Source organism: Sarcophilus harrisii, chromosome X, assembly GCF_902635505.1.
Source record: "Sarcophilus harrisii chromosome X, mSarHar1.11, whole genome shotgun sequence".
NCBI classification, from domain to species: Eukaryota; Metazoa; Chordata; class Mammalia; order Dasyuromorphia; family Dasyuridae; genus Sarcophilus; species Sarcophilus harrisii.
In genome coordinates, this window is record NC_045432.1 from 58,296,148 (window position 1) to 58,312,489 (window position 16,342).

Below are 16,342 nucleotides of genomic sequence, written 5' to 3' on the forward strand. Positions count from 1 at the left end.
TTTTCTTTGTTGATTTCTGGGGAACACGCATCGGCAAAACGAAAAAGTCAGACCAAAAATTTAATTCTGAACTAGGGAATGTACTAATTGTTCCTAATTATTCAATTTGAATAACTTTTACTTCCGAATTTCAAATTTTTTATTTGAATGACTTAAAGCAGAACTTGCCAATCAAAAAGAATACTACTATCTCTTACCTTCAAAAGTTATGAGAAAAAAAAAATCTGCCAAAATATTTGGACACAGTTTTTACAGCTTCTTCATTTTAACTTGAAAGAGAATATGCTCACTATCAATTTTTTAGCTGATGACAATTAATCTTGGCAACTATGAAACTTTTCATCTTTTTCCTCCTACTACACACTTATCCAACCTCCCCCCACCCAGAGATTTTGTTTATGTCCATCTTTTTCTCCTGTAATTTATATCCTATTTAAAGACTACTTTGATTTTTGAAACCTCAAGGCACACCATCAAGCCACTTGCCCTCTACTAAACCAATACTTAAACCAAGAGAAGGAAATCGAAAGCTCTTCTTCGTGTCCACTGGGAACAGAAGGGGGAAAAAAATAGGTACATGTACAGTGAAAAACAGATTGTGAGAAAGAACACGAAGATTCTAATATATTTGGACATTTGTCAAAATGTAAATTATGCTGACCATATACATCTCCTTAGGAATCTAAAATCATGTTTTGACAAGTCACCAAAAAAACCTAACGTACATATTACCATTTTGATGAGAAATATAGTCACGCAAGCATTATTTATACATGCTCTAAATAGTTCCCTTTTTTTTAATACATTTAACACATAGAAGCCCATAGCTCTCGGTCAGTCCTCTAAACGGAGGAATTTTCGGATCCGTTCCTCCGTCCTAGCATTTTTCTAATTGTGTCGTTATTGTCCCCCCTCTTTCTCCTCACTGTCTCCCCCCTTACTCGATTCACTAACACCCCCCCCCCCCTTTTCGTCCAAAGGGACTAAAAGGCTGGCCTCAGTTCCCGTATTTCAAGGCAGGGCCAACCAGGAAACAGTTTTCTTCCACTGAGCCGAAACTCGAGCATGTTAGCCGCGCTACCATTGGCCAGCGTCAGTGCTTGGTACGTGCCCCGAGATAACCCTCGGGTTTTTCTCCTTTTCTCTTCTCTCCCCCCACCCCCCACAAAGGGCCTTCCCCAATGTTGGTAGCAAATTCACGACAACGAGGCTGGCGGCCCCCTTACTCAACCGAGCCTTCACACAAAGCTGGGGGGGGGGGGGAGATACCAGAGGCGCGGCGGCGGCGGCGGCGGGAGGAGGGAAGGGAGCCCCCGTAGGCCGGCTTCTTTTCTCAGCCTCCCGGGAGGTCGGGGAGAGGGGGGGAAGGGAAAGAAAAAAGAGGACCGGGCAGGGGGAAAAGGCAGCGGGACACTCGGAGTGGAGCGGAGGTCAACAGGGGGCCGGAGGCCGGGCGTGCCGTGCCACCCCGGGAGCAGCCGCGGGGTACCCGGGGGACGCCCGTGAGGGCGAGCGTCAGTTAGGGTAAGTTAGAAGAGCAAACTTTACTCACCAGATCTTCGAAGCTTCTCTGATGCTCTCTTCCCTGCCAATCCAGTCGCCTCGGGATCAGCTAAGGGGCGGGAGGTAGAGAAAGGGGGGAGGGGGGCCGGGAGCGGACGGGACAGACGCTCAGGGGGAGCCTGCGGCTGCCAGCGACCGCGCTCCCGTGCCCGCGCCTGTCCCCGGGGCCCCGCTCCCTGCAGCCCGGCGTTCCGAGCCCGTCGGCGTCCCGAGCCCGTCAGCGTTCCGAGCCCGTCAGCGTTCCGAACCCGTCGGCGTTTCGGAGTCGGCGGCCGGCGGCCGGCTGCTCGCACTACAGAACGGCCGTCAGCCCCGGCCACGGAGACGCGGAGCGCGGAGTTCCTCAGGTTCCGCTTCAGTGACAAGAGAACCCACGGGGGGCCCAGAGCCCGGCCTCCCCAGCCCCGGTTCGGCCCGCCCCGCCCAAGCCCCGAGACCCGGCCCCGGGGCCCTTTTCCCTTCCCCCCCCCGGGGCCCCTCCACGCCGGTCCTGATGCCCCTCCAGCCCCTCCACCGCACCCGGGCGACAAACCGGGGCGGGGCGGGGGCGAAGGCCGCGGCGGCGGCTCCCCAGGAGCGGGCAGCACTGCCGCGCGGCCCCCCTGCCCCACACACGGGGTCCGCAGCGGGGACCACCCCTCCCCAGCCCACCCCGACCACTTGCCCAACCCCGAACCCAGGTGGCGCCACCCGGCCTGGGGAATGGGGAGGGAGGGCCCAGGGGGGTGTTTTGAAAGTCCCGGGCCCCAGGCCCCTGCTTCGCCCCCCTTCCCCCAGCGCCCCGCGCCCGGCACTCCGCAGGCAGCCGGCCGGCCGATGAGCGGCTCCTCACCTGAGCAGATTTATTGCAGGGTCCGGACTGCAGGAACCTGGCGATCAGGTAATACAGTTCTACACAGGGGAGCGGGGGAAAGGGAGAGGGATGCGAGAAAAAAGAGAAGCGGTTGGAGAGCCGCGGACCTCCTAGCCCTGGCCGCCGCCGCCCCCCGGCCCCGAGCCCCCCGCTTGCCACGACCGGGCTACCCACCGGCTTCGATTTGAGACGGGGCCGCTGCCTCCGCCGCCATCCTGTAACTGGGAGATTTGGGGGAGTCCGCTCTGGAGGGGGAGGGGGCGCCTCTATTGTGGTGAAGCCCCCATGACCCGGCCCCGGCGTCTCGCCGCTTCCGCCGCGTTCCGCGTCCCAGTTTCGGTCTCTCTCAGATTCATCGCATCACGTTTCGCCCCATAGATATTCTAGCCCGAGCGCTGAGGAGGCGGAGAAGGAAGGAGAGCAGTAGAGGGAGGAGCGGAGCGGCGCGAAGAGGGCGGGGGAGGAGGCTGTGAGGGAGAGGGAGGCGGCCCGGCGGCCGGGCGGGAGGCAGACCCAGCGCGGAGTGCGAGGGAGGAGCAGGAAGGGAGGGGGAAGAGCTGCGGCTGCGGGAAGGGCGCCGCCGTAACTGTAGGCGTCAACCACAGGAGGCGCCAGAGCGCGCTCGTACCCACCTCTTTCCGCCGGATGAAGTATCTCGGCTGTCTTTCTAGAAGAGAGGCAAAGGAACAATGTCGATGGTGTTTCTATGGTATGTGACGCTCTAGTAATTATTCTCAGAACTCTATGGCGTCATTCCTCCTGTCGCTTTCCGGCTTAGTTACCTTCGCCGCGGCGTTGCTAAGTCCTTTCCGGTTACGGGCGATTCCCTCGCGCTTGCTCGGGAGTCGGGGGGGAGGGAAAGAAGATGGGGGGAGGGAATGATAGGCTTTGGCTTTTTTGCTCTCCGCGGGGGGGGAGGAAGGAGAGAGGGGAGCTCGAGCCTGTGCTATTCCTGCCCTGAGGGAAAGGAGGCCCGCCGCTTTGAGTCCCGATATCTGAACTTGACCCTTGGGTGTCTTTCTCCTAACCCTAAAGCGACTTTTGTTCTTTTCCAAAGTTACCCGAAACACGATAAGCATCCCGATCTTTGATTCTCTCAACTCATTCTCCCGCTCCCCAGCCTCGAAATAAGTGGGAAATTGTCCTTGGCTCGCTAGCTTGGGTTTGCTTCCCTGGCTCTCCTTCACCCGCATATCAGCCCCGCAGCCTTCGAATTCCCATGTCCTGATCGTTGCCATCCTGGCCCCCAAAATCGATTGTCAGTATTTCAAAAGACCGTCCTGCCGTCACACTTCGCCTTGACGCGCCTCTGGCCTTATTGCACTTAGACATTTCTCTTGATATTCCGACGGTAGACTGCTGGTGGGCCATTAGGTGTTTCTTCTTCTTCTTCTTCTTCTTCTTCTTCTTCTTCTTCTTCTTCTTCTTCTTCTTCTTCTTCTTTTTTAAGCAGGGTAGGACCATGCCTGTTAATATTTACCACGTGTTCTTAGATGCTGGACATCACTGAGTAACTTAGACAATGTGGTTCGTCAGACTGTTTCGAATCGTTTTTACAGGTGGAGCAAATTATGGATTCCTTTTCTTTTCCCTTCCTCCTTCCGATATTCATAGGCTTATGTTAAAATCAACAATAGACATATGATTACCAAATTTAAAAAAATAACTTGGTATTTAGAATCAAATGCCTGACTGTACATCCAAAGATTCTAGGACTGAGGTCCTATTTTCAGTAATTTTGGTTCTTAGGCTCTGCCATTGACAACCACAACATGAACAACAATACGTACCCTCTTTGGGGTTATTAACACCAAAAAAAAAATTTTTTTTTTCTTATATCTCTAACCAAACATTTAACAAGTAGCCTTATTTTGGCTTAAGGGGGTAAGGAATAGGACTAAAAGACTCGATAATTTGATAATGTTTGACAACAATTATCCTGTGGTGACTGACACAAATAGGGGTATGAGTAAAAACCCAACCTAATTGTTTCGAGTAATATTCAATAAAAAAAAAATAAAATTTGCAGTTCACTAGGGGGAAAAAATGGAATTTGTCATAAGGAATTGTGGGACTTATCAGAAGTTTTGTTTGTTGTTGGGTTTGGGTTTTTGTTGGGTTTTGTTTGTTTGTTTTTTGAGAGGGACACATGTTTGCTTTTCCCCTTCAGGGTGTGGCTCCCCTTGGGAAAAGTCAGTGTTAGAATATTTGTGTGCAAATGGATGGTAAATAGCTCACCTAAAATTACTGTCTCTGAGAACTAAAAGGTGCTTCTATTTTCTCTTAATCTGGTTTGGGTTCAGTTGAAAATAGCTGGTAAACCACAAGGGAATCCTTAGACTATTAAATCAAAACCTACTATAGAAAATGAAAATTGGGGAAATGATTCATTATTTAGCGAATGTACTTGGAAAAACTGCTTGGCTGTTTGGAAGGAAAGATATTTGGACTCACACCTTATTTATACCTTCTATCCCAGGAAATTTCAACTCAGCAATAGGCTTAAACATAAAAAGTGAACTATAAAACTGAACTAAAAAATGACGTGCATATTTATCTCATTTCTGAGAAATTACTTTTTTTTATTCCACAAATTAAAATAATTATTAGGAACAAGCTAGAAGTGCTTGACCCTATTAAAAAATCAAAGGGAGAATTACAGATTAGGGAAACTATTTAGAGCAAATAGGAGCAATGAAAACTTGGCATCTAAAATATATGAGGGGAAAAAAGGGCATTTTAATATGTTCTTGGCTGAGCTTAGAATTGGTGCAACCATTTTGGAAAGCAATTTTGGAAATATGCCTTAAAAGTTACTACACTGCTATATCCTTTGACCCATCCTTACTACTAGACCTATACTCCAAAGAGAACAAAGAAAGAGGAACAGACCCAGATGGAGGTACAAAAATATAGCATAATTTTAATGATAACAGTGAAGGAAGTGCCCACAAACTGAGGAGTTGGTGAACAAACTTTGCTATATAAATGTGATGAAATATAATTGCTTTATAAGAAAAGATAAAAGGGGACAGTATCAGAGAAATCTGGGAAGGCTTCTTTATATTGATACAAAGTATCTAGAACGAGTACAAATTCTACACAGTGACAACACTATAAAGCCACTAGTTTCATGAGACTTAACTCTGAAAAGCTTTGACTCCAGAGGACTTAATAAATTGTGCCAGCCACACTCCTGCCAAAGTCATGATAGACTCAGTTTAAGACCTATATTTTTTTTAACATGACTAATTCAGGACATTGGTTTTGCTTGACTATGCAAATTTGTTACAAGGGTTTTATTTTTCTCTCTTCCCACCCCCCCCCCATCCTTGGGGGAGGAGGAAAGGAAGAGAAAATAGCTTTTGTTTAATTGAAAAAAAATTTTGATATATATAGAAACGGGAAAAATTTTCAGATTATTTGCTGCACTTGGATTTTATACAAACCAGATATGAGGAGAAAGGGCAGTTTATATTTAGACATGAGTGAAGTAAAATGTTTCATTTCAGGAGAGAAGTTGAGGCTAGCTTTCAGATTCTGAACCAAAAGCAAGAGAGTATGCTTTTTGCACATGCCTGACACTAATACTATGGGATCCCTGGGGCTTGCTATGTTATGCAGGTCTACAAATAGACATTTACTTAAAATGAAAAATGATGTCCTTTAGGAATCTGGCAGTGTATGACATCACTCTCCAGGCCAAAGTTGTATAAACTGAGAGTTTAGCTCAGATCGCTGGGCTTTTCCCACCAGAGATGGGACTACTGATGTTGAAGCAATGCTTCTCTCCTAAACACTTCAATGGGATGGACATGAGCTGTTGAATAGATGACAAAAGGAAACTCAAAACAGCTTTTGTGTGGTGAGCTGTTGAGGTAAAGTGGGGTAACCACAAGTAGGAAGGGCAGAAGATGTGTTTTAAGGATATGTGGCCACATTCAATATTGTGGCAGGACTACAGGCTTCTGGAAAACAATCACGGCAAATACACCAATATGGCATGGAGTAATCGGGGTGTTCCTAGAGCCCCAGGCAGTTTAAAAGACTGTCATTTGAAGCAGGGTCTGCAGATAGTAGCAGTGACCATACAATCTTTATGCCTACAGTTCAGAAAGAAACGTTCCTTTCTTAAACTCCAAAGAGTGTAAGGGTCCCATTATTAGCTTCATCTTTGAATATTAAATAAATGATATCAAGTTTGGGGGTTCCACTTGTTGATCTCTTTTGGTCTTCCTGCTGCTCTTTGTGAGAGAGAAATGTTGACATAAAAGGTTTGTTCTTGTTTGGGTTTAATCTAATGTTCAGGTTGGCTATATGGGAAGAAGGAATTTCATTACTGCTCCAAATCTTTACTCTTGAGAAGATCCCTTATAGACAAGAGCTTTTAGCCCTGGTATGGCTAGCTTGTTAAAAAGCAAATTTGATAAACTAAAGGGAAAAGTGGATTCAGAGAATAGTCTAGCCTGTGTGTGTGTGTGTGTGTGTGTGTGTGTACTTTTGGGGAAAATGAATTTATGATATCAAATCTTCTAATTCTTATAAATTATCTTATAATTCAAAAAAAAGTCACTAAAATGTCCATATTTATTGACCCAGAGATTCTACTTCTGAGTATATACTCCAAGGAAGTCTATGACAAGAAAGATCCTACATATGCCAAAATACTTATTAGTAGCAATTTTGTAGTAGGAACAAAATAAAATGCCCATTGATTAGGGAATAGCCCATAAATGGACGGTGTGAAAGTAGTGGGATATTCTTCTGCTATAAGAAATGATGAATATGATGAATATGGAAAAGCATGGGAGGACTTCTAGAATGTAATACTAAGGGAATAGCCCGAACCAGTTAAACACTATATACAGTTGCTAAATGGATCCCTGTGACAGTCTGGACCCCCTCTCAGAATCATGTTTTGAAATTTACAAAATAAGATGCACAGCATTACAAAGGAAATAAAGTATGTTGGAATATAGTTTTCAGAATATTAAAAAAAAATTAAATTCATGGTCCAGAGGTTAAGAACCCTTGGATCAGAACAATGGAAATGGAAATGACTATAACAAAACCATCCCAACTGCAAGCTATGAAATCATAATGACTAGTCTGGGGCCCAAAGAAAAGAGATGAGTGGCCATATCCCCTTTTCTTTGTAGGGTTGTAGTACTCTTAGAGTCAGACCATGAATATGACTAGACTTTTTTCTGGTATTGGTTAGCTTTGCTAAACTTTTTTTTCCCCTCTTTTATTCTTTGTCTTAAGGGATGCTGTCAAGGAAGGGAGGGGCCTCATTGGGAAATGTAGGGGATACGATAACAATAGATAGAAAAAATTTATCTTTCAAATAATTTCATATCAATATTATTATTCCATAAGAAAAGATCAGCAGGATGATTTCAGAGAAGCCTGGAGAGACTTCCATGAACTGATGCTGAGTGAAGTGAGCAGAACCAGGAGATCATTGTATAAACAAGAAGATTCTGTGATCAGTTCTGACTGAAGTGGCTCTTTTCCACAATGACATAATTCAGGCCAGTTTCAATGGTCTTATGATGGAGAGGACTGTGGGGACTGAGTGTGGATCACAATATAGCATTTTCACTCTTTTTGTTTGCTTGCATTTTATTTTCTTTCTCGTTTTTTTTTTCTTTTTGATTTGATTTTTCTTGTGCAGCAGGATAAAGGTATAGAAGAGTTACACATGTTTAATATATATTAGATTACTTGCCTTCTGGGGGAGGGGAGAGAGGAAGAGGGAAAAAAAAAAACGGGAGCTCAAGTTTTTGCAAAGGTGACTGTTGAAAACTATTTGTGCATACGTTTGAAAATCAAAAGCTTTAATAAAAAATAATTCCATATCCAAAATATAGTCCGCCCCAAACAGGGAAATAACCACACCAGGGCATTGCCCCCCTTTCCCCACCCCCCCACCCCCCAAGCAAGCCCCTGTAGTTAGCCCCAGACTTAGATTGCTTCTCTGCTCCATTGTTACTGCTGGGACTCATTACTTCAAAATTCTCACGTACAATCTTACTATCTTGTCTTTTACTTACTTGATATTTATTATTAAAAGTACTTAATTGCAAAGTGAGATGATCAGCCTCCCCCAGCTCTTGAAATGAAGAGATATTCGAGTTTTCTTAGGTGTTTCTCTTTTGGGGTCTGTTTGCTTTTTTTGGTTGCAGTGTTCATTTTATACTAGATGATTCAGTATGACTTTTAACAGGAAAATGAAGGTCGAAAAGATAGCCCCTTTTCTCAGATAGTTGAAGTGGGGGGAGGGGAGGAGAAGCTCAGGAAATCCTATGGGGGAAAACCTACATGAGCTCTTACAAATGAATGATTGATCTGCTTTTCCAAAGTAAATTATTTATGGAAGCCTTTGCCTATCTCTCAAACTCAACCTTCAGCCCTTATTTATTCAAACGTTAGCGTGAAGAAAACTAATTTGCTTGACTCCTGCCCCGACGGTAACAGCACCTGGCAGGGACAAGAGCCTACCACTGAATAGTGGAGCAGGACTCGATCAAATTTTCTCCACTCCCTCGTGTACAAAAGCCACCAAGTATCTAGAAGTCTCTTTAGACACTCCCTAGCTCAGGGAGAGCTTAATACATTATTATGTAGAGCAACAGATCCCAGGGTCCTTTGGAGGTTGTCCATGATGAAGGAAATGAGAGGTTTTTTGGAGAGGGAGGCTGGTGGCCCGGGCATCCCAGCAGCCTCTGAGGCAGCAGACCTGATGTAAGAATGGATATCTGCCTAGCAGGCCAGCAGCCTAGTAGGCTGTACACGGGGAGGCTCCAGTGTGCGAATCCAGTTCAGTTCAATCCTACAAACATATTAAGTGCCTATTGTGTGCAAGGCACATAAATAATGTATGTGAAAGCTATTCAAATGTAAGCTATTATTATTATTCTCCAAAAGCTGAAATGCAGATGACATTGATGCAAACATAAAAATGAAAAGGTACTGTGTTAAATATTCACAGTGCCCAAGCAGACAGTAACCAAATATTTACAGCGTGTACATTTTTCTTGCTGTATGTGATATATTGGCATAGAGGCCTTATAGAGGGGCTGGGAATAGGAAAGCCTTTCAAAGCAGAAAGAATGGGGTTACTAGATTAACAAATGGCTTTCCTCAGAGAGAAATGGAAACTAGGGGCAAGGGATCCTGGGGTCTGTGCTGTCATATCTGGCCAACGAGGAGAATGAATGACTGAACCATAATGGCTAACCCAAGAAACCAATGGATGCTGCTCTTCTTTAGAGCAGTACTGTGGGAGAAATGTAGGGAGTGTATGGCTTTAGCCTCCAGTTATTCCTTATATCCTCCAGCTGGTTTTGATATCTGTTACAAGAGAGCCTAGAATTCAGAGTCTAGTAACGTACACAATTCAGACTTAGGTTTCAATACTTCTTTTAGTAATAACTGTATAACCATGGTCATGTCACAGAACCTCTCCCGACCTCAGTTTTCTCATCTGTTCAATGGGGATAATAAAATCAGTAGTGCCTAACTTACGGTGTGGTTGTTTACTCCATAGTACTTTGCTGTATAAATATCAGTTAGTACATATTAGAACGATGTTCCCTATAACACAAATATTTTATAGTCACATCAGAAATCTTATCTCTGCAATGAAAAGATTAGCAAAAATAAATAAATAAATAAAAATCCCCTTAGAATGAAAGTAGCTTTCTATGCAAGAATTTGGGGAAATGAACGATACTAAGGCTTTTAGCTTTTATTTCTATTGCTGTTTATTAGGTGATGTGTTAAATTGGAGTGATTTTTTTTTAAAAGCTGTTTTTTACTATTCTCCGAATACAGCCAATCCTAGCAAACACCTCTTCCTTATTCATACTCGGGTATTGTCCTGTGCCTTCTCAAAAATGGCTCTCCTTTCTCTCTTCTATCCATACATTCTGAAGTTCAACCTGACAAAGACAAAACTCCTAATGGCTTTCTTCCTGAACATCTGCAGTGGGTACTTACCATGCCATGAAAAGCCAATATGCAGTTTAGGAAGCACCTTGTTCCTGTGCCATTTGTTTCCTGAAGCCTACAGTTCTGGGGAAACATTTGGGGCAGGCCCCTACTCCACCCTTCAGGGAATCAGGAGGCACTCAGGCTACTCACTGGGTACCTCTTGGAATTTGGGTTGTGACCTTGGAGAAGGATTTAGGATTCCCATCTTGGCGAGCTCCCAAACGTAGGCTTCCTGCTCCTTTCTCTTCTTTGCCTACATTCCAAACGATTACAGTTTCTAAAGATAGTGGATTGGTCTTTTCTTCAGAATCGGACGCCCCAAAGTGCCTAAGGGGTGTCTTTCACATAGTAGGCGTTCGGTCGATTGTTACCAAATGAATGGAACCCAATTCAATCCAATTGCCTTCTCTCTGGGGCAGGCTTGAATGGGGAAAGTAAATCCCCTCGTTCCCTGCGGGGGTCTATGGCCCACATAAAGGCTGACATGTCCCTCAAACCCAGTCCTTCAAACCACATCCCCTCTAAAGAATTCACTTTTTTTTCTCCCCATTTCACTAAGATACAATTATTTCCTTCATGACCTTTGCCTGATTTCGCTTTCATGTAGTTCCTCTTGTCCCCCAGAGGCTTAATGCACCAGGGGCCTCTGTGTCTCCGTAATTCCCTTGCTCGGTGATAAGGGTGGTCAGGGTGGCAGTAGGATGCTGGGGAAGGTGCACCGTTTATTCGCCTCTTCGGAAACCTGTTTGGGGGGGGGGGATCAGGGAGCAGGGAGGAAAGTGCCATTCTGCCACCTCTCTTCACTTGCCCAGCAGTGCCATAGAGAAGGCAGGGGATGTTCCTTTCCTCCGTTCTCCTGACAGCCTCCCGCCACCACATCAAGGGATAAGGCAATTAGCACACAGAATTATTTCAAATTTGTTTTAACGTGTCTTCCTTTATTTGACAAGAATAATGTTCTGTCTCTCCCTGAGCAGTGTCAGCTTCTTAAGGGAGTCACTGGATCTCCCCCCTCCCCCCTTACAGAATTTCAGAGCCTCCTCCCCACACCAGGCACCAGGCACCTAGTGGTCACTCATCTTAATTGGACAACTTGCAGCTGGAAATACATGATAATTACCTGTTGTTGTTAAGGAAGCTTAGTGTAGTGAAGTGGAGCTTCCTGGGGAGGGGGGGAGAAGGGGGGGGAGGCTGACACAAAGGCCCAGCACCTTCACATTGGTGAGGAGCCCGGAGAAAAAGAAGGGACTGAATGGGGGAAAACTCTGAAAGCCCAAAAGCGAGACAGGCTCAAAGAGAGGCCCCTGCCCCACTCGAGCCTTTGCTGTCAGAAACTTTGCTCGATTGCCATTTTCACCTTTAAATGTAGCTCATTGTTCAAATCCCATACATTGACTGAGGGGTACCGGGTCCCGCGGCCATTCATTGTGAGCCTCCTTCTGGCTGGGATTCGCGGCCTCGGCGTTCTCGGAGCTGCCCAGCACCTGGGACAGTACCCGGCCCAAAGTTGCCACTCAATAGATGCTTGTTAAAGCGATCCGTGCCTTGCAGAGAACGGGGGAGTGGGGGGGAAGGGGGGGGGAGGGATGGGGGGGTGAGGGCTGGAAATGTTGCAAGTAGTAAAAAATGGGAACTGAGAAAAGTTGGGAAATTAATAAGTGCATCGTTTGTTTTATTTTGACATCGACCTTCACAATATAGGAAAAGGATATCATAGCTGCCCTAATCCCTTTCTCCCACCCCCCTCCCCATCAAACAGCTTTTTCAGGGATGGGATTAGTGCTTCTCTCTTCCTCTGTGTTAGCTTGGGTGTCAACTCAGGAGGCTTCTCTAAGGTGTGAAACACTTATTAACACCTTTTATTGAGACCCCTGTCTGGGATTGCTGTAGGAGGTGGGGGTTTGTAGCAGCAAATCTGGAAGGTGCCAAGATCTCCTCATAGGAACCTCTGTGTGCCTGTCCTCCCTGGCTTCTCAATAAACAATGAGGATATTTACCAAGTGTTGCTGAGGAAAAGTTGTGCAAATTTGGGTGGGGAGGGGGATGCTGTACAAATTACAGGAGTCCAGTATGTTAACGACAGGGGGGAAAATGTAATGGGTCTAGAGGGAGAAGGCAACCATATAAATAAGGAGCTTCAGTGTATTTCTAAAGTGACTGCCTGACTCAGTAAACAGACTAAAAGTTCCCCCAATATGTACTACTGCTTAGTTTATTTGTCTGGTTGCCAGGGAAGCACCTTTATTGATCTTCAGTAATATGTAAACCACTGAACAGAACATCAAGATGAAAGGACTCCCTATTCTGCAGTTACAACCTGAACTTCTTTCACGTATTTATGCACATAGTAGCTGTATGTTCATTTTACTGGTTGCATTCCAACGAGCATTTTGCAGAAGCCTAGTCACAGATTATACATGTGACTAGGTGCTTTAGTGTCAGGGGTAAGGGTTCTGGGAGCTTGCTCCTCCTCCTCCTCCTCCTTTCCCCCCTCTTTATCACGGTAACATTCTGTCACCGTATAAGGACAGCCTTTTTTTAAAAATCCAGGAAAATAATTCAGATTAGCTGCAGCTAATTGCTCTGAACTGCCTAAATATTCCAGGAATAAATTAGGATGAGTTGAGGGACCACAGCAGGGTGAGTTCAAAAAGTGTGTGTTAGCTGTAGTCCAAAAGGAGAATACTGGAGTTGGCAGGGTCATCTCGGGCATTTATACAGCTCTTTACATTTGAGGTGGCATTTTGCAGACTTTGTCTCGGTGGATCCGGACTATAGCCCTGGGAAGTACACGGGACGGGTATCCCTGCTTTAGAAGGAGAGAAACATGGGAGATTGTGACTTGCCTATGGTCACAGAGCTAGGAGCCAGAAGGTGAATTCAGCAGTTCCGGCCTCATGGCCAATGCTTTCCAGGCTTCCCTGTTACTGACCAGATGGTCTGGTTTCATGGAGAAGAGGCTGTTTGGGGGGAATGGTGTCTCATGGAAGTGGAAGATGAATGTTGGGAGGGCTGAGGCCCTTTGGGGTCAGGATGGCTTAGAAGGGTGATTAACATGAATATTGAAGCCCTTGAAGATGGCTGTGAGGATGGGTTGGAGAGGAAGACTAGGGACCAGGTGTTCACACTTCATAATTACAGCATCAGGAGACCCACTTCACAAAACAAATCCCGCGTCTTGGAGTTTAATCTTTAGATCACTTTTCCCTAAGTGTTAAGTCAGTCTTCTCTTGTCTTTTCTCTTCTTGCTACCCAAAATAATTACAACAAACTGCCGCTTCACATCCGGGCTTGGCAATCTGCTGGATTCTAAGCACAAGCCTGTCCAGTTTAATGGACCTCAGCAAATCGGAGCACAGGCGTGGCTAAAGCAGTGCCTCTGTTTCCATACTTTCATCTGGCGATCTTAGCCAGTCATTCGGTTCAAAAAGCATTTATGGAGCACTTACTATGTACAATGCTAAACTGATGTATGCTGATGCTAGAATAACTACAAAGACAAAGACTGAATAGTCCCTGCCCTTGTGCTTTCTCGGTGAAAGAAGCATTCACCTTTTGTTTAAGCATGCAGTTGAATCTTTCTGTGGTGGTGGGATACAAATATGTTATAAATTAGGCTATGTGATTCCATCTAACCTTCTATAATTATAATGAGCTCATCTGAAGTAATCTAGCATTGTGTGTAAAAGCAGACAGACAGCTTTCAGAAACAACACAATACAGTAGGCTAATTACTGGATTTGGACTCAAGAAAGATCTAAGTTTGAAGACACTCCTATCCATAGAAGTGACTATGTGTAATTCACTTAAACTCTCTGAGCTCAGTTTCCTCGTCTGTAAAACAAGGATAATAATACTTCCAGTACTTGCCTCCATCTCCACACTTTGTACTAGTTGTTTACTGTGTCTGTAATTCACTTTTTTCCTCCTCCTTCTCCTCCTCCTCTTCCTCTTCTTTTCCTTCTCTTTCTTCTGGGGTTAAGTGACTTGCTCAAGGTCACACAACTAGGAAGAGTTAAGTGATTGAGGTCGAATTTGAATTCAGGTCCTCCTGACTTCAGGGTCATCGCACTATCCCTGAAACGGGTCATTTTAAATGACAGTTTATTAGTGATGCCAGGCCTGACAAATAGGTTTTCTGAAAATCCAGTGTAAGGCTAGAGAAGAACTAGTAAAGTAAATATGAATTACCAAGTACTGTGGGATTGGTTCTAAGGGGTAAGACCCCAATGGAACAGTTAATAGCTCTGGACTCATTCTAACTGCTAACATTGCCCTCTGGTGTTCTGTTAGAAAAACATTTCATTATAGTCAACTTTGAAACAATCATATAACTGGAGAAAAATCAGAGTCACAGAGAATTCAGAATAGTGACACTTTGTAATTAGTGCTTAATTTTGTAATTCCAAGTCACCCATACAATGCCCCAAACTCTCATTCTCCTACTGGGACATCCTGGAACCGGGCAGAACCCAAGCAAAAATTGGGCAATGGATGACCCAAAAAACATAATAGCACGATCATAGCTGATCGAGAATTTACTCTAATTAGGATTTGTTTGGGTCAATGAAAATGGTATGTGGTGTTTTCCAGAGTCACCTGCAAGTGGACATCATGGAAATGATATTATCTATATGTACTGATTTTTTAACCTTAAAAAAACTTTTCATAACAACAGAAATATACAGCTGTCTTTTCAAAAGTGGCTACTTTATTAAAGAGTTATAAGAACCTAGTTGTGAAGACCAAGATAAGTCTACTAAATTATGTTTACAATCCCCGAAACATCCAAAAGATTACCAAAGGCTATCCTATACAGTGATGTGAGGCAATTGATGATGCAGAAAGAGCTTTAAGATTGGAACCAAAAGACACCTGAGTTTGAATTCTGTTTAAGACACTCAATAGCACTTCATGTCTCTGAATTGCATTTTTCTTATGTAAAATGGAAATGATGGTATCAGTAGTACCCTCCTCTAGGAATTGTTGCTAAAGGACCAGGAGGTCATTATACACGTCAAAAACAATACTATATGATGATCAATTCTGATGGACGTGGCGCTCTTCAACAATGAGATGAACCAAATCAGTTCCAATAGAGCAGGAATGAACTGAACCAGCTACATACATCCAGGGAAAGAACTCTGGGAGAGGACTATGAAGCACTATGTAGAATTCCCAATCCTTCTCTTTTTTGTCCGCCTGCGTTTTTGATTTCCTTCACGGGCTAATTGTACACGATTTCAAAGTCGGACTCTTTTTGTACAGCAAAATAACTGTTTGGACATGTATACTTATATTGTATTTAATTTATACTTTAACATATATTTAACAACAATATTGGTCAACCTGCCATCTGGGGGACAGGGTGGGGGGGGAAGGAGGGGAAAAATTGGAACAAAAGGTTTAGTAACTGTCAATGCTGAAAAATTACCCATGCATATAACTTGTAAATAAAAAGCTATAATTAAAAAATAATAAAAATTCAAAACAGAAAAAAAGGAATTGTTGCTAAGATCCATTGGTAATAGATATAAAAAAATAGCTATATAAACGTGAGCTAATCTTTTTGTAGTAGCAAAAGAGCTGGAAATGAAATAGATATCCAGCTATTTAGGGAATGAAGGGCCAAACATACTGTGGTATGTGAGTATAACAAATTATTTCTCTTGAAACCGTGAATATGAAGAATTCAGAAAAGCATAGGAAGATGTATGAATTGATATAGAACTGGGAAAACTCTTGTTTTTTCGTTCATTTTTCAGTTATATCTGACACTTCTTGATCCCATTTTGGGGTCTTCTTGGCAGACACACTTGAGTGGTTTGCCATTTCCATCTCCAGCTCATATTACAGATGAGAAAACTATGGCAAACAGGTTGAAGTGACATGCTCAGGGTCACACAGTGAGGTCAGATTTGAACTCAG

General features: G+C 44.2%; 1 protein-coding gene and 1 long non-coding RNA gene across 2 annotated transcripts in view; one reads left to right on the plus strand and one right to left on the minus strand.

Moving 5' to 3' along the window:
* BRWD3 (bromodomain and WD repeat domain containing 3) overlaps nt 1-2,858 on the minus strand; it is a 125,137-nt gene extending 122,279 nt beyond the window's left edge. The window contains exons 1-4 of the mRNA XM_031944752.1: nt 2,591-2,858; nt 2,386-2,454; nt 1,897-1,916; nt 1,553-1,612 (exon numbers count right to left, since the gene is read on the minus strand). Of these exons, the coding sequence (XP_031800612.1) occupies nt 1,553-1,612; nt 1,897-1,916; nt 2,386-2,454; nt 2,591-2,630 (189 nt within the window). The 5' untranslated portion in view covers nt 2,631-2,858. The remainder of the gene's footprint in view (nt 1-1,552; nt 1,613-1,896; nt 1,917-2,385; nt 2,455-2,590) is intronic.
* Nucleotides 2,859-2,970: 112 nt separating this feature from the next.
* The window catches only part of LOC111721612, a 55,563-nt gene continuing 42,191 nt past the window's right edge, over nt 2,971-16,342 (plus strand). The window contains exon 1 of the long non-coding RNA XR_002770720.2: nt 2,971-3,125. This is a non-coding gene — a long non-coding RNA (uncharacterized LOC111721612). The remainder of the gene's footprint in view (nt 3,126-16,342) is intronic.